The 24,224-nt window shown below is 39.9% G+C and overlaps 1 protein-coding gene across 1 annotated transcript in view; it reads right to left on the bottom strand.

Annotated features, from left to right (window-relative positions):
- Positions 1 to 16,942: 16,942 nt before the first annotated feature.
- egfl6 (EGF-like-domain, multiple 6) overlaps positions 16,943 to 24,224 on the bottom strand; it is an 84,300-nt gene continuing 77,018 nt past the window's right edge. The window contains exons 11-13 of the mRNA XM_043700595.2: positions 24,046 to 24,141; positions 22,608 to 22,876; positions 16,943 to 17,419 (exon numbers count right to left, since the gene is read on the bottom strand). Of these exons, the coding sequence (XP_043556530.1) occupies positions 17,309 to 17,419; positions 22,608 to 22,876; positions 24,046 to 24,141 (476 nt within the window). The 3' untranslated portion in view covers positions 16,943 to 17,308. The remainder of the gene's footprint in view (positions 17,420 to 22,607; positions 22,877 to 24,045; positions 24,142 to 24,224) is intronic.

Below are 24,224 nucleotides of genomic sequence, written 5' to 3'. Positions count from 1 at the left end.
GATGGTTTAAAATTTGAGTAAATGGTGACTGTTATTTCTGATGGGATTAAGAGTGTCTGTTCTGTCTGAGCTTGCATAACTAAAACGTGTTAGTCCTTTTATCTTTTAAGTTAGTAAATGTTAGTAAAAGTACTAGACTCATATCCTCTAAATAAGTTAGAAATTATACATATACTTAATAAAAGAATAAAGGATATTAAACTGATTACTGCCACTGGGTCATGAGATTTTATTTATTTGCCAGTTTTGATGGTTCTTATTCATTCAGTTACATGGAAGCGCTGTTTTAATAGTAAGTTTAGTGGCTCTTCTTAACATGTATTTAGCAGATACCTTGCAGTTGAGGGAACTGTTTAATGTTCTATAACATATTCAGGTCCTGAGAGACAGCGGATAAGGTTTGATTAATATCATAATCTTTTAATAGTTTCAGGTGGCTTATTGAGACCTGGTGAGGATAATGTTTCTATTAATAAGTTAGTAGTCTTTAATATTTATTCAGAGGGAGTTTTTGATGTAAATGGTTGAAGGTGTGAAGAAGCAGTAATTGGTTTGGAAGGAATGTTTAACTTAGTCTTTCTTGTAATAGTAAGTTAAAAATCACACAACACCAGGTTATAGTCCAACAGGTTTATTTGGAAGCACTAGCTTTCGGAGCACTGCTCCTTCTTCAGGTGATTGTGGAGTATAAGATTGTAAGACACAGAATTTATAGCAAAAGCTTACAGTGTGATGTAACTGAAATTATATATTGAAAAAGACCTGGATTGTTTGTTAAGTCTCTCATCTTTTAGAATGACCAAGTTGGTTTCAGTTCTTTCATGTATAAATCCCAGAACTTTGTTAAAGTTATATTCTCAAGTGAACTTTAACAATAGGTGTCATGTCAGCCCAGATAATGTATTAAAGGTGTGAGGTGCCCTGTGTGAAGCTGTCTGTGTTCCAATGTTCACTGATTCTATTTCTTAAAAAAGGGATTTACAGAATCTTGCATAAATTCATGCAGTTTTTGAACAAAATAAGATGTAATTCTGCAAGTACAAATTCACCCATGAACTTATGTATATGTGTGTACGGGGTGGGGGGCTTATGAGTGTCTGTGACAGAATGTAAGTATGTGTGTGAGTGTGAATGTAAAGTGTGTGTGTATGTGAGTGTGTGTGTGTGTATGTGTATGTATGTATAGTGCAGTGGGGTCACCTGTAGTGTGACATGAACCCAAATTACCAAAATCGTCATGGGTACTGAACTTTATTATCAGCCTCTGCTCGGTCACTTTACATTGATACCTGTCCCGAAGTCCACCTTGGAGGATGGTCACCCGAAGGTCTGAGGTCGAACATCCCAGACTGCTGAAATGTTCTTTAACTGGGAAGGAACACTTCTGTCTGTTGATTGTTGTGCGGTGTCCATTCATCCATTGCTGTAGCCTCTGCTCAGTCTCACCAATGTCCCATGCCTCAGGGCTTCCTTGTCTGCAATGTATGCGATAGACAACATTGGCTGAGTCACATGAGTACCTGCCACGTACATGGTGGCGGTGTCCCCACGTGTAATGGTGGTATCCGTGTCCACACTCTGACATGTCTTGCAAGATCTACCGTGACAGGGTTGCATGGTGTTGTCCTGAAAGCTGGGCAGTTTGCTCCGAACAATGATGTTTGAGGTTTGGTGGTTGTTTAAAGGCGAAAGTGGAGGTATGGGGAAGGTCTTGGAGAGATGCTCATCCTCATTGATTGTGTGTTGCAGGCTGCGAAGAATGTACTGTACTATGGTTTTATGAATGAAAACATGTTATAGTAAACAGCGAGTTAGTAAAAGGTTATGAATGAATGGGAATGTGGTATTAGTAAATGTAGTGACTGGTGAGTCAGTTAGTAAAGAGACCTATAATGCAATAGCTCACATTTACTTCCACTGAACTCTATCTGCCTCAATTCTGTCCAGTCACTTTGTCTATCTTTTTAATTTTATGCTATCATCCACATTGTCTACAGTGCTGCCTAATTTTGTATAATCAACAAATTTAGATATTTGACTTCCTATGCCATTATCCAAGACATTAATAAATAATATGAATAACTTGCATCTCTAACACAGATTCTTGTGGGACATCACTGGTCACATCCTATCAATTTGAATGTCCTTACTAATTATCCCATTATCCTTACTTTCTGTCACCTGTCACTCAAATAATTTTCCAGCCATATCAGTAATTTGTGTTCAATTTGATGGGTTTAGTTAACTTAGGATCTTAGTTAACAGCCTCTTATATGGATTTCAACAAATGCCTCTGGAAATCTATAATCTTAAATTGTAAAGTCCCTAAAATCAACAGTAAAATGCCATTGAGAAATGAATTTGTAGCCTGTAAGAATAAACTAAGCTTGTATTTATAAGATGCCTCTCATGGTGTCAGGACATGCCAAAGCACTTTGTAACTAATAATGTACCTTCTAAATTGTAGTCCCTTTGTAATGTTGAGAATTTGTCAGCCAATTTGTAGATAGCAAACTCCAGTCTACATAAATGCATCATGAAATTAAGTGTGACGGTGAATGCTTGGCATCAGTTCTTTTGTTCAGAAGATCCATTATTAACATCCATAGACATTCCGCTGTTCACTACCTTGGGTATTTTACCAAAAAAAATTCAATGAGGCTTGTCAGGCATGACCTACTTGCCATGAATCCATGCTGGTTCTCTCTAACTAACTGGTAGTTTTCAAGGTGGTCAGTTACCCCATCCTTGTTTATAGGCTCTAACAATCTCCCCACCACGGATGTTAGGCTGACTGATCTGTAATTCCCTGGTTTTCCTCTTTTGCTTTTCTTAAATAGTGGACTCACAAGTATAATTTTCTAATCCAGACAAACGACTATCTGAGGACCTCTGAAAGGTTAATGTTTGGGCGTCTACAAACGTATTACCCTATTTCCTCAATGCCTCAGATGGAAACCATCAGGCCTGGTGATTTGCCACACTTTAATTCCATTTACTTCCTCATTACCTCTGTTTCACTTATATTAATTCTTTTCTGTTCTTGCTCCTGATCCTCTACCAATGTCCTTGGGACCTCCGGCAAGTTATCCTGCTCTTCTACAGTAAATACTGAGGCAAAGTATTTATTCAACCTCTCCACCACTTCCCAACAATCATTGACAATATTCGCACTTTATGACTTCAGTTGGCCAACATTGCTCCTGACTACACGCTTTCCCTTTATGTAACTATAAAATGTCTTCTTATTAATTTTGATGTCCCTTGCAGTTTTCCTGAAATAATGCCTTATAAACTGCTTTGTGACCCTTTGCTCATCTTTATATCTTTCGCATTCAGCAGGTTCTGTGCTGTTGTTTGCAATTCAACAGTTCATCAACCACCTGATGAAGGAGCGGTGCTCAGAAAGCTAGTGCTTCCAAATAAACCTGTTGGATTATAACCTGATGGAAACCTAGGGGAAATACTTGGTAACTCTTGAGAGTTTTTAATGAGTAGTGAATGTTTTTCAGATTCCCTGAACTTTTCACTCATATCCTAACAATGTTCTGTTGACAAGTGGATCCAAGTGCCAGTATTTTGTGAAGTATATCCTTGTGACTGATCACTAGGAGAGTGAAACCAGAAATGTATTCATTTCCATTTAACCTGCAAAAATCTTAGAGTTGTTTGTGCTTACCTGCTTAAATGTATAGCTTAAATATGTTTTTAAAAGAAATATATTTTTTAATTCATTCACAGGATGAGAGCATCACTAGCGAGGCCAACATTTATTACCCATCCCTAATTGCCCAGAGGCACATTGCTGTGTGTTCGGAGTCACATCTTGACCAGGTAAGATGGCAGTTTGCTTCCCTAAAGGACATTAATGAAGCCGATGGGATTTTACCAACAATTGACAGCAGATTCATGATCATCAACAGACTATTAACTCCAGAGTTGGAGTTAAATTCACCATCTGCCATGGCGGTATTTGAACCCAGGACCCAGAGCATTACCTAGGTCTCTGGATTAAGAGAGTCGATAGTGTGGAGCTGGAAAAAGCACAGCAGGTCAAGCAGCAATGAGGGGCAGGGGAGCCGACGTTTCAGGTTGAGACCTTTCACTAAGACTCCTGAAACGGCGATTCCCCTGCTCCTCTGATGCTGCTTGACCTGCTGTGCTTTATCGACTCTGACTTTCCAGCATCTGCAGTCAGCTCTGGATTAGCACTTCAGCAATAATACGACTAGGCCCATCACTTCCCCACATGAAGCAAAAGGAAAGGTGAGTCATGTTTAAGAAATGAAGCCATGTTGTGCATAAGTAAGGAGAATAAATAAGAAAAATGTTACAGACTCATGAAAAAGATATGGGTACAATAGGCTAAAGTGGCCTCCTGCAGTGCTATATGGAATAACATGAAGTAACATGAAAAGTACCATGTGAAGTAATATGAAAAATCCTATATCAGTCAGCTGTGCTAGTGTAGAAACCAAATTGTTATACTAAAAGATTCTTGTTTCCATTTGAGCAGAACAGGCTTTCTGTAAATTTCCGGGTTGAATTTTTCCAAGGAATTTTGTACTCATGGCTGTTCGGAGATTAAATGAAGTTGCTGGAAACTAGCAGAACTGTTTCATTAAAAGTAAACTTTTCACTCCTGTAATTCGGTTGGAACACCTGGAGAGGAAACATCTGCGGTGCTGCTTTCATTCTGCAGACCTTGAAAACCGGGATTTGATTACTTTCCCGGTGGCTGCTTGGTGTGGGAAAAGCACAGTACACCTGCATTCTAACAAGTGAGGGGATAACTAACTTGCAAAGGATGTAAAGCAATACTATTGAATATCTCCAGTTGATGCAATGCTGTTTCCACTATTAAGTATTTTGACAATCCCAATGTATTGATGGTTTTGCCAGAACCCAGTTCAAATCAAATCCTGTGTGAGTGAGTGCAAACAAAATATTTTACTTTTGATTTCTGGGCAGTAGCAGACATATAGTTTTTTTGGCCCCAAGTCAACCCTGTCTTATATCAGTGTACGTATGTAGACATTGGTCCACGAAAATACTTTGCCAAGCTTAACCAACATAAATGTTGTTAATCTGCACTCCTGACCTGGCTGTACTGTATAGAGTTAGGGTGCAGTCATTTCCACGAACCTATCTTCAGCAAGTACCCCTATCCGTGCCAGTGTGGATGTGTTTTGAATGCTTACGGGATAGGGAGATCCTGAAATGCAATTTGATGGCCATCTGGAATCACCAGCTCTAACGTTCTTTTTATCTATCTTAAAGTATGTCTTTCTTAAGATAGCACAGAAAGGAACACAATAAATTAAAATAAGTGGGAGTTCAAAGCTGAGGTCCATAAATATGTACAAGTCCCTAATAAGTTCAATAAGAAAATCAGAAGAATCTTCTTTGCTGCAGTGCAGGTAGATAAGGTAGTTAAAGGCCTATGGCAATCTTGCCTTCATTGAGTATAAGGATAGACAAGTTAATCTGTAGCTTTATAGAACTTTTAATAGGCCACACTTGGAATATTACATACAGTTCTAGTTATCACACTACCGGAAGGATGCAGATGCTTTGGAGACGGTACAGAAAAGGTTTACCAGGATGTTGCCTGTAATGGAAATTTTTAACTATGAACAAAGGTTGGCTAGACTGGGTCTGTTTTCACTGGAACGCAGATGGTTGGTGGGTGACGTGATGGAAGTTTATAAGGTTGTGAATGGCGTGGATAGAGTGGAAAGTGCGAGGGTTTTTCCCCGGGTGGCGGGCAATTATTAGGGGACACAGGTTTCAAGGGGAATGTTTAAAAGAGATGTCAAGGCATGTTTTCCACACAAAGAGTGGTGAGTGCCTGGAACGTGCTGCCAGAGGAGGTGTTGAAAGCAGACACAGCAGCATTCAAGAAGCATCTGGATGAATACATGAGTAGGAGGGGAATGGAGGGATATGGATCCTGTAAGTGAAGACAGTTTTAGTATGGAAGGGCAAAACGTGGCAGCACAGGCTTGGAGGGCCGAAGGGCCTGTTCCTGTGCTGGATGGTTGTTTTTCGTTGTTCTTTGTACTAAGAAAAATGAGAGTGGGGAACTCACTATCAAATTAAACATTTTGGACAGGGAAGATGCAGAGGGAATTTGAGAAAGAAATATTTGATGCAGTGCAAGGTAATAATTTGGAGTTCACTGCCCATGGGGATGGTGGAAACAGATGGCGATTTCACAAAGAGCACCTGAGGAAAGTAAACCTGCAAGGCTATGGAGATTGAAGCGGATGGCTATGTGATGGCCATGTGGTTTTATTGCTAGACTATTAATCCAGAGACTAGATTAGAGTGGTGCTGGAAAAGCACAGCAGGTCAGGCAGCATCCGAGGAGCAGGAAAAGCCCTTCATCAGGAATGAGGCATGGAGCCTCCGGGGTGGAGTGATAAATGGGAGGGGGGGTTGGGGCTGAGGAGAAGGTAGCCAAGAGTACAATAGATGGATGGAGGTGGGGATGAAGGGATAGGTCGGAGAGGAGGGTGGAGCGAATAGGTGGGAAGGAAGATTGGCAGGTAGGACAGGTCATGAAGATGGTGCTGAGCCGGCAGGTTGGAACTGGGGTAAGGTGGGGGGTGGGGAAATGAGGAAACTGTGAAGTTCACCAGTTAATCCAGAGACCTGGGTAATATTCTGGGGACCTGGGTTTGAATCCTGCCATGGTGGACAGTGGAACTTGTATTCAACAATAATAAAGAGATTGAGAGGGGAGGCATAGGCAGCATAGTGCAAATGTCACTGGATTGATAATCCAGAAGCTCAGGCTAACTTTCCAAGGGCCCTTGTGGTATATGGGTAGTGACCCTCTCTCTGAACCAGGAGGGTTGAGTTCAAATTCTCCCTGCTTCAAAAGTGTGTCATAACGTTTTTGCTTAGGTTGATGAGAAAATATGGGGGTTGAGGGACTGACTGACTCCATGTTGGTTCTCTACAAAGCAATCCAATGAGCTGAACAGCCTCTATCTGCAGCATAAATGATTCTCTGATATAGAGTTGTTGAGGCAAATAGCATAAGTACTCTTAGAGGGAAACTACGTCAACTCTATACTAACAGGCTTAAAAATAAAGAGGCATTAGGAGGAGAATCATGTGCAGCATCAATCATGACATTTCAAAGTATCGCAGCTGGTGAGTTTCAGGAATCACCGAACTGTGCCCAGTACAGGTGGGCAGTTGTAGGAGGGCAGGGAATTATCCAGCTTCAGCTGGCTGCTGGTTGGTTCTGAGATCGGGTAAGGATGTCAATCCCTGGTTGTGAGCAGCAGGACAGAGTTTTGTCACCTCAGGTGGAGAGAACTTGATCCAGATGGACTTGTAAGTATAAAAACTAGGAGCAGGATTAGGCCATCTGGCCCTTCGAGCCTGCTCCACCATTCAATAAGATCATGGCTGATCTTTTCATGGCCTCAGCTCCACTTACCCACCCTCTCACCATAACCCTTAATTCCTTTATTGTTCAAAACAATCTATCTTAGCTTTAAAAACATTTACTGAAATAGGGTCAACTACTTCACTGGGCAGGGAATTCCATAGATTCACAACCCTCTGGGTGAAGAAGTTCCTTCTCAGTTCAGTCCTAAATCTGCTCCCTGTAATCTTGAGGCTATGCCCTCTTGTCCTAGTTTCACCTGCCAGTGGAAACATCCTCCCTACGTCTATCTTATCTATTCCTTTTGTAATTTTATATGTTTCTATACAAACTCCCCTCATTCTTCTAAATTCCAATGAATAAAATCCCAGTCTACTCAATCTTTCCTCATAAGCCAACCGCCTCAAATCCGGAATCAACCTAGTGACCCCTCTCTGCACCCCCTCTAGTGCCAGTGCATCCTTTCTCAAGTAATCAAAACATCACACAGTATTCCAAGTGTGGTCTCAATAGCACCCCATACAGCTGCAATATAACATCCTGCTTTTAAACTCAATCCCTTAGCAATGAAAGACAAAAATCCATTTGCCTTTCTAATTACCTGTTGTACTTGCAAACCAACCTTCTGTGATTCATGTATAAGGACACCCAGGTCCCTCTGCATAGCAGCATGCTGCAACCTTTTACCATTCAAGTAAAAGTTCTTTTTACTGTTACTCCAACCAAAATGGATGACTTCACATTAATAACATTGTATTCCATCTGCTAGACCTTTGCCCACTCACTCAAAGTATATGTTCCTCTGCAAAGTTTCACAGTCCTCTGCACACTTTGCCCTACCTCTCATCTTAGTGTCATCTGCAAATTTTTACACACTACATGTGGTTCCCAACTCCAAATTATCTCTATCAAACATTAATATTTTGAGTTCTTACATATTAAGACACCTAGGTAGAGAGCCACAGTGCAAATTCCACCCATTTATTCTCAAAACTTGCCATTGGCTCAGTAACCACTGGAGGACCCTGATTCACATATTTGAGCAGTCTTATAAATGTGACATACTGTGGGTGCTGGAAATCTGAAATGAAATCACAAAGTGCTGGAGAAACTCAGCAGGTCTGGCAGCATCTGTAGTGAGAGGGGCAGAGAGTTAACGTTTTACGTCCCGTACTGGGCTTGTGAGATGTGAGCAGAGGGTGGAGGATAATCCTCAAACTGACAAGTCAGAGAGTTCGATCGTTCCCAAAAGTCTACACTGGACTCAAAACATTAACTCCACTTCTCTCCCCACAGATGCTGCCAGGCTTGCTGAGTTTCTCCAGCACTTTCTGTTTTTATTTGAAAAGTCTTCTGTCTACTTTAGGGAAGTGACCTGCCTGCCCGTGTATAAATCTATTTGAAAACTGATTTTGATGGGCTTTGGGGATCAGTGATAATGTTGAATGATCTGATCAGCCTCAGGAAAACATTTAAAACATATGCAAGCTGATGTTCCATGTTTTACAATATCATCTAATTTCAAAATCACCCCTGTGCATCAACCGACTATACAAGGAAGATCCATCACTGTTGACATCAATCTAGTTCTCCCACAGCTCCATTTAGAGAAACCTCCCTAAACACTTAGAGAATTAATAGTGGAGATAGTAGCGAGCATTTTTTTTCTTTTCTTCACTACTCCCAGAACACTGAGAGAAATTGTAATGACCCCACCATTAACTGGAATTTCAATTGTTTTTAAGTGGTCACAATCTGGAGTAACTATCCCCAGCTGATTTCGACTGGACACAGTTGAGCATGGCTGGTAATTATAATTGGAAACCCCAATTCCCATATGTCTATTTGGCACAAGCGTCTTTTCAGCAAGCAGAAACTGGAACAAGTTTAGAGTGTGTTGCTGGAAAAGCACAGCAGGTCAAGCAGCATCCGAGGAGCAGGAAGATCGATGTTTTGTGCTGGAGCCCTTCATCAGGATTCTTGATGAAGGTCTCTGGCCCGAAACATCAATTTCCCTGCTCAGCAGACAATAGACAATAGGTGCAGGGGTAGGCCATTCTGCCCTTCGAGCCTGCACCACCATTCATTATGATCATGGCTGATCATCCTCAATCAGTATCCTGTTCCTGCCTTATCTCCATAACCCTTGATTCCACTATCCTTGAGAGCTCTATCCAACTCTTGAATGAATCCAGAGACAGGGCCTCCACTGCCTTCTGGGGCAGAGCATTCCACACACCCACCACTCTCTGGGTGAAGACGTTTCTCCTCATCTCTGTCCTCAATGGCCTACCCCTTATTTTTAAGCTGTGTCCTCTGGTTCGGGACTCACCCATTAGCAGAAACATGTTTCCTGCCTCCAGAGTGTCCAATCCTTTAATAATCTTATACGTCTCAATCAGATCCCCTCTCAGCCTTCTAAACTCAAGGGTATACAAGCCTAGTCGCTCCAATCTTTCAACATAAGATAGTCCCGCCATTTCAGGAATTGACCTCGTGAACCTATGCTGCACTTCCTCAATAGCCAGAATGTCTTTCTTCAAATTTGGAGACCAGAACTGCACACAATATTCCAGGTGCGGTTTCATCAGGGCCCTGTATAGCTGCAGAAGAACCTCTTTGCTTCTATACTCAATCCCTCTTGTTATGAAGGCCAGCATGCAATTAGCTTTCTTCACTACCTGCTGTACCTGCATGCTTGCCTTCATTGACTGGTGTACAAGAACACCTAGATCTCTTTGTACTGCCCCTTTGCCTAACTTGACTCCATTTAGGTAGTAACCTGCCTTCCTGTTCTGCTCCTCGGATGCTGCCTGACCTGTTGTGCTTTTCCAGCAACACACTCTCGACCCTGATCCCTAGCATCTGCAGATCTCACTGTCTCCTGAGACTGGAACAAGTTGAGTTGGCACGGTGGCACAGTGGTTAGCACACAGCATCAGAGACCCGGGTTCAATTCCTACCTCAGGCAACTGTCTATGTGGAGTTTGCACATTCTCTCCGTGTCTGCGTGGGTTTCCTCCGGGTGCTCCGGTTTCCTCCCACAGTCCAAAAATGTGCAGGTTAGGTGAATTAGCCATGCTAAATTGCCCCTAGTGTTAGGTGAAGGGGTAAACCTAGGGGATTGGTTCTGGGTGGGTTGCTCTTCGGAGGGTCGGTGTGGACTTGTTGGGCTGAAGGGCCAGTTTCCACACTGTAAGTAATCTAAGAATCGAAGAGTCTACTTGGAAACAAGTTGTCACATTACTAGAACCAGTGAAATTAAATGGAATCAGTTGATACACTTGTTATTTCAACCAGAACTGTTTATCAGGCTCATTATTATTGCTGGAACCAGTCAAATGAAGAGGCGTCCAAAATGTTAGTTGATTCAACTGCTACTATTTCAGAGGAAAAAAGGTTTCAACTTCACTCATTACTGAGGAGATGGGCTGAGTACCATACCTTATGGTGCTTGTATGGACTTTGTAATTGAGCGTTACTTATTATGGTTTGATTGGACTTTGGTCAATGCTGTATCAGTGATTCAATGGGCCATCATTAATTAATTAATGAGTGCTGTGTACATATTCATGTTGTTATTATTTCCATAATCTCTGTTGTGTGGAATGGTAAGGGAAATGTTAGTACTGTACCTGTAATGTTGTGTAGCGCCCTGCATATAAAAGCTTGGGTAGTTTCCTATCAAGTTACTGCCTGGTTCACATGAAAATAGTTTAGATCAGTTTACCTATAGAGTATTTTCCTGTACTGTGGAAATGTGTATTGATTTTATGCTCTTTCATGGAATCCCATTGAAAATGTTTTACTGCTTACATGATATATAAAATGGCTTGGTTAAATCTTTTGAATAAATCAGTTTTATGTGTGCTTTTCAAATTGATTACCAACCAGATGTGAACTTTTGATTACCCAAGAATACTATTCCTTTCAGAACAATTGTTGGGTTAGTTACACGCTGAAGTCACTCCGATTAGTCTTCCTATATTTAGCAGTCATTATTCCAAAGCTACTAAATGAAGATAGTCTTTGCTGAACCCATACTTGCATTTGTTAAACATTTCTTAAATGTACCAAACACCCATTACTGGGCCTTATGGAAGCACTTGTGATTAATTTAGTCTCATTCTAGCAGCTGTAACTTTTTAAATGCTCAGACAAAGTGGGTCAAATTTACTTCAACTGGTGTTCCCTGACATGCACAGTCATTGTATCATTCTCAGTGGTCTCTTGTGACTGAAATAACCTCAAGACTCCAGATAAATTTTTAGAAGGTTGTAATTATGAGGTGTAAAAATGAAAGAGTAGGAGTTTTCTTCGGAAAGCTGACTATAACTGTATCAAACCCAAACTGCACACACCAGCCTGCTTTCAGATTAACTTATTTTTGATGCATGTGGAGCTCCATTGTATTTACTCGAGTTGAATAGCTGATGTTTGGCATTTAATTTCAGCACAATGTAAGGAGTACAGCAATGTGAAAATCTTGATTTGAAAGACTAAAAGTGGAAGATTGACAATCTGGAAAAATGATTCAACTGCTGGCCCTTGAGAATTTTCAGAAAATAAGCAGTGTTACAATGTGCATGATTTTATTAACATAACATATGAATGATTTTCCTGATTTTTGGCTCTGAGTTAATGCGCCAGTTTTCTTGACATACATGATACTTTATTATGGATAGTATCCTCCCAAGTATAGTCAACTCATACAGTTATGAAATATATCCAAGGTAAAGAATATTACTTTGTGTTTATAATGAACTAAATAAGTCATAGCTGATATATTTGCTGATAATTTTTTTTTCAGCAACTTGCAACTAAAGTAGTTATGCTGAAACAATTTGGAACTGCATACAGACCTAACTCAAAGACATCTAGTCTCCCAATTCTTTTTAGGAAGATAAATAATATGCAAATAAATGCTTTACAAAGCAGTTATTAAGAGTGAATCTGACTAAATATCTTTTGTCGTTTGTTTACAAGATGAGAGAAACAAATAATGCAAAAGCTACTTATTTGTTCCATAAATCTTTTTATCTTTTTAAGTTACATGTTCTCTTTTCTAATATATCATGTCTATTTTGCATAAAATCTGAAGGAAGTGAAAATGAAAATTAAACTGAGGCCTATTAACCTGCTCTGAATGATCCAATTGCACTATTTTCTTTATATTCCCATGTGTGCTATTGGAAAAGAATGTGGGAATTCTCATGCTTTCCTCAAACATTGTCAATAAAAAAAATCATTTATTGCTGTTTGGGGGAGCTTATTGTGAGCAAATTTATGCCTTTCCTGCCATTGGCGAAACTTCAAAAACACTTTATTAGTTTTAAATTGCCTTGATTGGCAAAGGATTCTATAAAAGTGCAGTTTCCAGAAGAAGATAGGAGCAGAAGTAGGCCATTCAGTCCATCGGAGCTTGCTCTGATATTTAATATGATCATGGCTGATCAAACACTTTTAATTATCTTTTACTCACACTACCCCATAACCTTTACCCCATCGGCAATCAAGAGTCTGAAATACTCAAAAGACTAAGCCAAGAAAGCTTATCAGACTAGTGAATGCCAAGGATTCACAATCCTCTGACTAAAGAAATTTCTCCTTATCTTTTGTCTTAAATGGCTGAGCCATTGTTATACATTGTGCCGTGGTTCTCGAATCACCGATCAGAGGAACCATCAGCCTCAAGTTTGTCTACCTCAATGAACTCAACTCTATTTCTTCAAAATTGATTCCCATTTATCAATTTTTTAGTGACATCCTTAAACAAACTTCAATAAATTAATCAAACATGATGTTCACTTCACAAAATTGTGCTCACTATTTTTCTTGTATCCTTAGAGCCATCGAGTCACACAGCACGGAAACAGACCCTTCAGTCCAACTCCTATGCCTACCAAGTTTCCCAAAGTAACTTTGTCCCATTTGCCTGCGTTTGGCCCATATCCCTCTAAACCTTTCCTATTCATGTATCTGTCCAAACCTCTTTTAAATGTTGTAACTGTACCTGCATCTATCACTTCCTCTGGCAGTTTATTCCACCCTTTGTGTGAAAAAGATCCGCCCACTCCCAGGTCACTTTTAAATCTTTCCCCTGTCTCCTTAAAACAATGGCCTCTAGTTTTGAACTCCCTTGCCCTAGGGAAAAGGCCTGGCTATTCGCCTTAGCTAATTCCCTCATGATTTTATAAAGCTCTGTACAATCACCCCCGAACCTCTGACGCTCCAGGGAAAAAAACGTCTTGCTTAGCCAGCTTCTCCTTATTACTGAAACCCTCCAGTCCTGGTAACATTCTTGTAAATCTTTTCGGCACCCTTTCCAATTTATTAAAATGCCTCCAATAGCAGATCCTTCAGACCCTGGATCCTGTCTAAACTCCTCATGATTCAGACAACTCTCCTGTGATATCAAGTTACTGACACCCCCTGTCAATTGGAGACATTTCTCGCCTACTCAATCAAAATCCTGTATTGTTTCAAAAACCTGAAATAAATCTTCTCTCTGCTCTAAGGAGAATAACCAATTACTCTTTCCCCTTTCTTTCTCCTCCTCACTGCACAGCTTTTGTCTTTTTTTGTCTCTTTGCTGTCTGAGAGGATTTATTTTTTTCCCTTTCACGCATAATTTGCACCCGTTTTACATCTCTTTCTTTCACTGCCATTAACGACCCTTTGACGTTTGCTCTGGAACTCTATACCATCTGTTCACTTTTTCCTCACCTCTGTGAAAAGTCTGGAACATTTTGTTTTAGCTCTGAGGAAATGTCATATTGGACTCCATGTTGACTCTTCTTCTCTCTTCACAGATGCTGCTGGACCTGCAGAGTTTCTCCAGCTTTTGTTTATTTCCTTCCAATTTGGGTTACCTCTCAGGAACCTAACTCTTGAACAAAATCATGTAAAGAAACCTCAACAACACCAGCCAATCTCCCTGTGAGAATATCCATCCCTGTCCTGTTCATATATAGCCTGTCATCAAATCATACAGTGAAACAGACCCTTCCTTGCTGACCAAATTTCCCAAACTAAGCTAGTCCCATTTGCCTGCGTTTGGCCAATATCCCTCTGAACCTTTACTATTCATGCAACTGTCCGTATGTCTTTTAAATTTTGTAACTATACCTGTCTCTACCACTTCCTTTGGCAGTTCATTCCATATATGCCCCACCCTCTGTGTGAAAAAGTTGCCTCTCAGGTCCCTTTTAAATCTTTCCACTCTCACCTTAAACCTGTGTCTGAGTTTTGAGCTCCCCTACCCTGGGGAAAAGAGCTTTGCTATTCTCTTTATCTATGCCCTCATGATTTTATAAACCTTTACAAGCATAGAAACAGGCCCTTTGACCCACTGTGTCTATGCCAAACAACAAATGCCAAACTACACTAATTCCATTTACTTGCACTCGGTCCACAGCGTACTATGCCCTGTCATTTTTAAGTGCACATCCACCACCCTCTAAGGCAGCATATTTTATGTTTCTATCACCTTATGGGTGAAAACATTTATCCTTAGAATCTCTCTAAACCACTGTTCCTCATATTAAACGTTTATGTTCTAAACTGAGATGTCTGCCATAAGGGAGAAGTTTCTCATGATCTACCCTACCTATGCCTTTCATCATTTTTTACATAGGGGAAAGTGAGGACTGCAGATGCTGGAGATTAGAATCGAGAGTGTGGTACTGGAAAAGCACAGCAGGTCAGGCAACATCTGAGGAGCAGGAAAATCGATGTTTTGGTCAAAAGTCCTCATTATACATCTCAATCAGATCCTCGCCTCACCCTCCTCAGCTCCAAGGAAAATAAATCCAGCCTATGCAGTCTCTCCTCATAACTGAGACTATCCATCCCAGGCAACATCTGATGTATCTTCTCTGTACCTCTCCAATGCAATCATGTCCTTCCAATAGTGTAGTGACCAGAGTTACACACTGTTTTCCATCTGTGGCCTAATCAATCTTATATAAATTTGTAACAAGACTGCCTTATTCCTATATGATCAAATGGTGGAGCAGACTCAATGGGCCGAATGACCTAATTCTGCTTCTATATCTTATGAACTTATGAACTATAAGAACCAACAGAACCACGGATGCTGGAAATCAGAAACAAAAACAGAAATAGCTGGGAAAGCTTAGCAGGTCTGGCAGCTTCTGTACAGAGGAAACAGAGTTGACTTTTCAGGTCTAGTGACCCTTCTTCACAACTTTCTTGCTCCTGTACTCTCGTGTCATAGAATCCCTACAATGTGGAAACAGGCCCTTCGGCCCAACAAGTCCACACCGACCCTCTAGAGTAACCCACCCAGACACATTCCCCTACATTTACCTCTGACTAATGCACCTAACACTATGGGTAATTTAGTATGGCCAATTCACCTGACCTGTACATCTTTGGATTGTGGGAGGAAACCCATGCAGATACAGGGAGAACGTGCAAACTCCACACAGGCAGTCGCCCAAGGCTGGAATCAAACCCAGGTCCCTGGCGCTGTGAGGCAGCAGTGGTAACCATTGAGCCTCTGTGTCATCCCATGCTAAATGAAATATGCCTGGCTAATAAAAATCGTGATCTAATTGGGTCCAGAAAAGAGCATTTGTCTGACAAGAAATTTTATTGCAAAACGTTGTACAAATACACAAAAAATACAAAATATCTATATCAAAATTCATCACTGGTACAGAACACAAGTTGTAGATCAAGTCACAGAGTCATTTAGGCATCATTTTAAATTCACACCTTTATTTGTTAAAGAACTAGTATTTTAGCACCATGAGAAACATTAGCCCTGATTTTTTTTCCCCAACTAGCTGTTCCCATTGTGTACCAGTCTTGAGGAGCCTACTGCCTGACAGTGGAGAGCACTAGGAGAAAGGCCATGAGTCCCAAAGGTTTTGTGGATACCAGATATAAAAGCTGAATCTGAATATTTGGGCCACCTTCACCCTTCTGCCAAAGGATTTCAGATTCTCTCTGACCTGAGAGATCTCATACACAATGGGCATCTCCACCTTCTTGGGGTAATACAAGAAATGGGCATCCATTAGTCATGACAGGAGGAGGTTTGGTGCAAGATGACTTGGATTTTCCAATGTAAATGATATGCTGGACCTGCACCTACTGCAGATAATAACCAAGCTCCTCCCATTTGTTGAACCCTCCTAATCCTGGGGTATATTCAAAGTGGGGAGATGGTCCAGATCCAACACAAACAATTTTTGTCAAACTCTAACCCCAACACTCCCCCCAGCTTTCCTGTCTGTGGAATCCATTAAAGTAACTTTCCCCAGGTGTTATAAGGAAGGATCCAGTAAACATAATTCCTTAATCTACAGGAAATTACCTCAAATTCTTAAGGTAAAGGCTGTGCCATGTTTACAAATTGCATTGTTCTTTTTTCCAAATATCATAGAGTACTTTTTAAAACATTTACATTTACAAAAACCTTGTGCTTAATCACACTACTTGGTGAGCATATAATATGGGATTGGACAAAATACTGTTGTCATGTCGATGGCCCCTGACCGGAAAAAAAACATTTGATGAACTGGATATTCAATAGGTCAAGTAAACGAACTGATAATTGGGTAGTTAGTTTTAAAGATCATTGGGAAAGTGTATACCTGACACACATACAGAATCTTTGTTGCACTGATACAACAGAATTACAATTATACAGAGAAGAAACTTGCAATAGGATACTCATAGCAGTTAATATAAAAACCAAGAGTGTAAAAATTCTGCAAAATTATGTAGGCATCAGAATAAAAATACTTCTTCGCTGTGGGAAAACTGTCACATTTCTTTATGCTGGAGAGCATTTTGGTCTGAAGTAAGTTTTATGTTCACATGTGTTTGCAGACCAAAGAATTCAGGAGTTTGAAATTTCACCTATGTCTCTCAATTAGCGTTCTCTGAGATCTCCTCTTGGCAAGATCCAGAGTTCAGGATAACATTATCCAATCCAATCTCTCCAAGTCTGCCTTTTCCTCGCTGTGCTTCAAAAATGATCTACAAAATAATACAGAAAGCAGAAACAAATTCAAATGCATACATAAGTGTTGATAACAAATGACTTCCATTATATAACTTTGTTTTTGGAAATGGAATGCTGTACCACCAAAGGCGCACACTAATAACTAGCAGCTCGCATAGTGGTTATATTGTTCCAATGATTAATATTAAATCCCCCTCTGTCGGCTCAGTAGCAACTATGGTGCTGATAGAATTTGCTCCATTGCTGTTAGCTCTGGATTAACCCCATTCACTTCAGTTGGCTTTGCGACAGCGAATCTTGATATTGCCTATCCGGGGGGGCTTAATTATCTTCCCTGGTTTCTTGTTTCATGCAGCTCTGTGTGCAGTATTACAGTTACATAGGCACTCTAGCAATTTCCATGTGCGAAATATATCCCAGAACAGTTTTCTGGGGTAGTTGTCTGGTTGTATTACTGGATTTGTTATCCAGAGATGTTCAGAATTTGAATTCCATTTGTAAAAAAAATCAATAAAAGACACATACATTATGATCAGGAGCATGTCATAAACATGCAATAGGTGCACTAAGGACCTTTCAGATGTGACTTAGCGAATCATTTATTTGTAACAGATTGCTACAAACATGGACTTGCGGTGGTTTGTAAAAAAGGCCCATCATTATTTTCATAGACCAACTAAGTCGGCAATAAATGTTGGGCATGACCGGGATTGTAACTTCCCAAGAATGAGTAACATAATGTTTTGTTTTGTTGGTCTTTGTCAACGCTTCTGCATTTCAGATTGGTACAATGACTACTTATTGGTGATATAACTAAAATCTGGAGGAATTAGAGTTGAAGATGTGATTTGGAGGTCCTTTTCCAGGTCTTTTTCAATATATCATCTCAGTTGCATCATAGTAAACTTTTGCGATAAACTCTGTGTTTTACAATCTTATTCTCCACAACCACCTGATGAAGGAGCAGCACTCTGAAAGCTAGTGCTTCCAAATAAACCTGTTGGACTATAAGCTGGTATTGTGTGATTTTTAACTTAGACTTGAAAATGTTTATTTTTCTGCAGCTCGTAGAGGTTTAATGTGCCATATTTCTGTACAATTTATATATATTTTTTAATAGCTGGCTGGGAGAGGACATAGGAGATAAAATAGCTCCAAAGAGCAGCACAAACAAAATCAGGCCAAAGACAAACCCCCCAAAAAAGACAGATAGCAGCTTAATTATCATGCCAAAGTAGGAGCCTAATGGAAATATCAGTACTGAGACTTAAATTTAATAATAAATGAAGGACGTGCTAGAACTGTGGAATTCACAGGAGCATCTGGTTCCTAAATATAGAGTCATAAAATCCTTACAGTACGGAAAGAGGCCATTCGGCCCATTGAGTCTGCACTGACCCTCCGAAGAGGGTCCTTCCAGAGGAAAAAGATAAATGTTCTTTTACATCATTTCTTGTGATCCAGAAGTATCCCTTCCATTCATCAACTGGAGCTGATCTGGTCCTGGGCTGTGTGCATGGCCGAGTCCCCAAATTAGTGACTTTTTAAAAAGAAGAACTTCAGCCTGATTATAATTAGGATACAGTGTAATTCCAGTGTTGAAAAAGAGTTGCTAAGCTGGAAGCATGATTCTATTCTGGTTTTTAGTACATGTTGCTTATAATGTGTTACTGAACAAGCACATGTTTTTTTTTGTCAGGTATGTATTCAAGAAAAGAATTCACGCTGCAGAAAATACCAAATGCATGTCCATTTTCTTTGCTTCACAATAAATTCCACAAAAGTAATGATTACTTTGAGGTAAAAGAAGAGAGCTTCTGAGCAATTATGTTATTAGTTTGACTGTTCATAAAGTTCTTGCTGTTTGAAAGTGAATATTGAGCTTTTAATCTGTGTGGACTATTTTGGCTGCGTGCTACTATGATGGCCGTACATAAATGTAAATCAACAAGAAGAACATTTGGTGGTATTTTGGAGTATGAAGGCAGATCATGGTTTTAATTTTAAGACATTATTTAAGACATCTGTTATAACTCATCATGAACAAATTTTAATGACTGTTAAAACTGTGAACCCTGATAAGACCCTAATTTGATGGTGAGTAAACTAGTTTACTCTATTCTATCATTTTGTATTTTATGATTTATTACGAATGATCAATTATAAACATTTACCTCACTTTGGCCGTTTGACATCAATTTTTAAATAAATATGTATCTTTTGAAAATGTTCATCAAATTTTTAAAATTATCCATCTCTGATATTGATGCACACACAAAAGAAGCCTTTTTGAAACTCTCAGGGCAATAAAGACAGAGAGAGTGTGATTAATTGGACAATTTGTTTTGAAAAAAGGTCACAGGCATAGGCTGGCACGATGGCTCAGTGGTTGGCACAAGGATCCCAGGTTTAATTCCAGCCTTGGGTGGCTGTCTATGTGGACTTTGCACATTCTCCCTGTGTCTGCTTGGGTTTCCTCTGGGTGTTCTAGTTTCCTCCCACAGTCCAAAAATGTGCGGGTCAGGTGAATTGGCCATGCTAAATTGCCCGTAGTGTTAGGTGCATTAGTCAGAGGGAAATGGGACTGGGTGGGTTACTCTTCGGACAGTCAGTGTGATGTGTTGGGCCGAAAGGCCTGTTTCCATGCTGTAGGGAATCTAATCTAATCATACTGAGATTTGAGATGGCACATTTGTGGATTATATGCTTTGTCTCCAGACTCTGCTGTTTGGTATGATGTGCTCTTTGGTTCGGTTTAGAAATTTTCTCAGCTGTCTCTGGTTTATACTATTGCCTTAGAAATGTCTTTTCCTTCAGTTGCATTAACTGTTTTCAGCAAGGCATTATTTCCTTTGTTGACCCTTTTCTGTTTCAACACTTTGTTTTTGTCTGCTATCCGTCAATGTGTCCAATGAAATATTGTGAATCTCTTCTGAACTTTTAAGGTCGTTAGTCCAAGCTTTCTTTCCACTTGCTTCTGCTAAGATGAATAGCTTTAGCAACATGCCTAAGATCTTGAAATCTGCATCTTCATCCTTGCCATTGCATTGGGCCGACTCTTGGAGTGAGCAGCTCTCCATCACAGAACTCTCTACCTTCAAGGGTTTCAAACCTTTGGATTGCCTTCTGTTGTAATCGGGTTTATGATACTCATAATGTTTCAGGAAGCACCAGTGTTTATTTGATATTTCACATTCATTTGATGCTGCCCTTCTGTCTTCATTACAATAGTTACAAAGCATTTTTGTCCCTTAGGCTTCATGTTGAAAACCTGCTGTGAGATGTAGATGTCCCAATCTTCACCTGCCATCTGTCTAATACTCACCCTCGATTTGTGAGAATCATTGTCCAGTACCTTTTTATTGGAATCATCTCCATGATTTTATGGGCTTGTTTGAGTTTTTCCTAACTAAATACTTGAATTCAAATTGTATTGTCGCTTCTTGCAAGTAAAATATTGTTTTCCCTGTTGCTGGATGGGCTGCATTTTGTTTTATGTGATGACTTATCAATTAATGCAACCTACCCTTCAGCTTTCATCTTTCTGCTTGCCCTTCTGGAGATACCTGGTGCTTTTTTGCATATTGTTTCACTTGACACAACCTCAGTGCTTCTCAACAGAATGGACAGGTCTAAGTGGGGAAATTGTGACTGTCTGAGAGCTGAATTGCAGGCACAGGAGGGCCAAGTATGCAAGTTTGAACATTTTATTTTTAGCACTGTTCTTTCAAGGAAGCTAGAGGGAACTCAAACACCTTCCTTGCCCCATGTTTTACGTGATCCCCTTGATTGCATCCTGCACAGATGGAAGTGTGGCTACTGGACAGCTTTACAATAGGTTCACACACAAAAAAACACGTCGGACAAAAATTTTTCTTTTAACGAATGCAATCTTTGGGAAACTACATTTGCAACATGTTTAAAAATCAAACCCTGTTGTATGGTCTAATGTATTTGTTTTCCCCCGGATCCCTCTGAGGGATTCTGATCTGCATCGTTTAGACCTTCTGTTCAGTTTTATTGACATCCAAATTAAAGTAAATCTACTGCATATGGTTTTGTTTGAGCATTGTTTCAGATTTTCTGCTTGTTTATTAGCATTATCTTGCCTCACTTTTTCTGTCAAATTTCTTTTGTCACTGGGCAAATTGCATTTTGCAATTTATGATCTTGCCAATGTTTGGTGACCTGTGTGATCTCCGAACATAAAATTAAATTTCCATCACAAATAAATAACTGTTTCTCTGGACATTACACACAAGCTTTTAAAATCCAGTTTTTGAAATGGTTTTTTATAGTTAATGATGCAGGTTTGGGAGCTGAAACATGCCCTCTGAAGAAAAGAGGAATGCTTGTCCTCTCCATAATGTTAGATGCACTAACAGCATCAGATCATATTTCAAAACAGTCTGTTCCTATCCTTTTGATTAGCAAGTTCTCAACTATTGAACGATAAGAGGTTTTCATTATTTCACACATGTTTGACCATGTGGACTTAGTAAAGCCACTCATTTCCTACAAACCTAGCAGGTTTGGATGAAGTCATACTCAAAAGCTTTCTTATAATCATTACTGGCCTTTATGATTCATTTCACCAAGGGAGACCAAAGGACTTGCATTTCAATGTTAGTTCTCGGAGGTGTATTTTTAAGGTGAGAGGAGAAGACATACAAAAGACAGGTGGGTCAACTTATTTTACATGGAGGATGGTTCATGTGTGGAATGAATTTCCAGAGGAAGTGGTGGATGTGGGTACAGTTACAATGTTCAAAAGACATTTGAATATATGTGTGAATAAGAAAGGTTTGGAGGTCAAGCACAGGCAGGTGGGACTGGTTTAGTTTGGGATTACAGTCGGCATGGACTGGTTAGACTGAAGGGTCTGTTTCCATGCTGTATGATTTTTTTTTAAAAAGGTGTTGTGTTACACAAAAGAATTGGAGCATCACAACTTATGGTACATTAGTTTTACAGCACGTGTATTCTAGTCACATTTTGCTTAATTTCTAAATGATTTATTTGAGTTGCATAAGTGTTTAGTCCCAACAGTTTAAGACTTTTTTATTGTTGAGATTACAGCTTCTATCTTCCACATTGTGTGTAATATGAAGCTCCCAAAACAACAAGAACCTATTCCCTTTCCCTATCAGTCAACAACTATACCTTGACTCAATAATCATGGTGAATAGTTCACTGACTTACATTTCTCTGGGTTTCAGAGCTGTTTTTAGCTGATAGTGTGATGCGTCCAACCTTCCAGCCTTCCTCTTTATTTCTAGTCTTCTCCCAGATTGCAGAATCCTCAATACTAGAAAATATCCGCAATTTTCCAACCCTTTCTCCAACAAGCCGATACTTAAATGACAAGCAAGTTTCTGTTTTTGGAGTCAAATCACCAATGAGTAGCTTCAAGTGACCGACCTCATTTTTCAGACCGACAAGTGCTGGGACTGCCATATAGTGTCCAATGCCTTGTGAATGGAAGGTAATAATGGTTAATGAGAGAAATCAATTCAGATTAGCTGCAGTTTTTCAAAGAAAAACTATTCTTTAATGCAGTAATTGAAGCATAGTTAAAAGTTGAAGCTTTGAATTCAGGATGCCTACAAAGTTGAAAGCAACATGTGACAGCATGAAATAATTCTGGCATCTACTCAGCAATGTGGAAAATTCCCCAGGATTGTACCACCAATAAAACGCACAACAAATCTAGCCTTGCAAATTATCACCTATGTATCTACTCTCAATCATTAGCAAAATGATGAAGGGTGTTGTTAATTGTGCTATCAAATGACATCTACTTAACAATAACATGCTCACTGATGCACAGATTGGTTTCTGCCAGGTTCACTCAGCTCCTGACCTCAGTACAACCTTGCTTCAAATATGGGTGAGAAGCCTGAACTCAAGTTTGGAAATAAGGGTGACTTTACATGACATCAAGTTTGATTGAGCATAGTATCAAGGAATGTGAGCAAAACTAGAGTTGGGGGTGGGGGGAGAAAAACTCTCCACTGGTTGGAGCCATACCCAGTACAAAGGAAAATGTTGGGTTTCTTGGAGGTCAGTCATCTCAGCTCTAGGACAACTCTGCAGGCGTTTTTCAGAATTGTGTCCTAGGTCCAGCCATTCTGCAGTTCCTTCATCAATGAGTTTCCCTCCAACATAAGGTCAGAAGTGGAGATGTTTGCTGATGACAGCAATACATTCAGCACCATTCACCAATCCTCAGATACTGAAGTAGTCCATGATCAAATGCAGCAAAACCAGGCCAACATTCAGGCTGGATTGATAAGTGCCAATTAACATTTGTGTCACATAATGACTATCTCCATCACTTTCTCTGGCAGCTCATTCCATACACACACCACCCTCTGTGTGAAAACATTGGTCCTTAGGTCCTTTTTAAATCTTGCCCCACTCACCCCAAACCTATGCCCTCTAGTTCTGGACTCCCCCAACTCAGGCGAAAGACTTTGTCTACTTACCCTATCTGTGTCCCTCAAGACTTTATAAACCTCGATAAGGTCACCCCTCAGCCTCCAATAAATGCCTAGCTAAATGATGCCAAAAAAGTGATACTTTTGCTTAAAAAATAGTTCTTTCCAGGAAGATGTACCTTAATTGAAACAGTAATTACCATTAGGCCGATCAGCGACTTCCCAGTCAAAGTTATCCTCTGTGTCCTGCATCCATTCACAAACTCCCTGATTAAAGCTGCAGTCCACAGAAAAGTCTAAAATAAATCACAGAAGCTTTGTTATTAAATCAATACCGCTGAGAAATTAATTTATTTTAAAGTCCTCAACAATGGAAATC

Source organism: Chiloscyllium plagiosum, unplaced genomic scaffold (genome assembly GCF_037043375.1).
Source record: "Chiloscyllium plagiosum isolate Xiang-an unplaced genomic scaffold, Cpla_swu_hap1 HiC_scaffold_12, whole genome shotgun sequence".
NCBI lineage: Eukaryota > Metazoa > Chordata > Chondrichthyes > Orectolobiformes > Hemiscylliidae > Chiloscyllium > Chiloscyllium plagiosum.
This window is presented reverse-complemented; position numbering and strand designations above follow the sequence as displayed.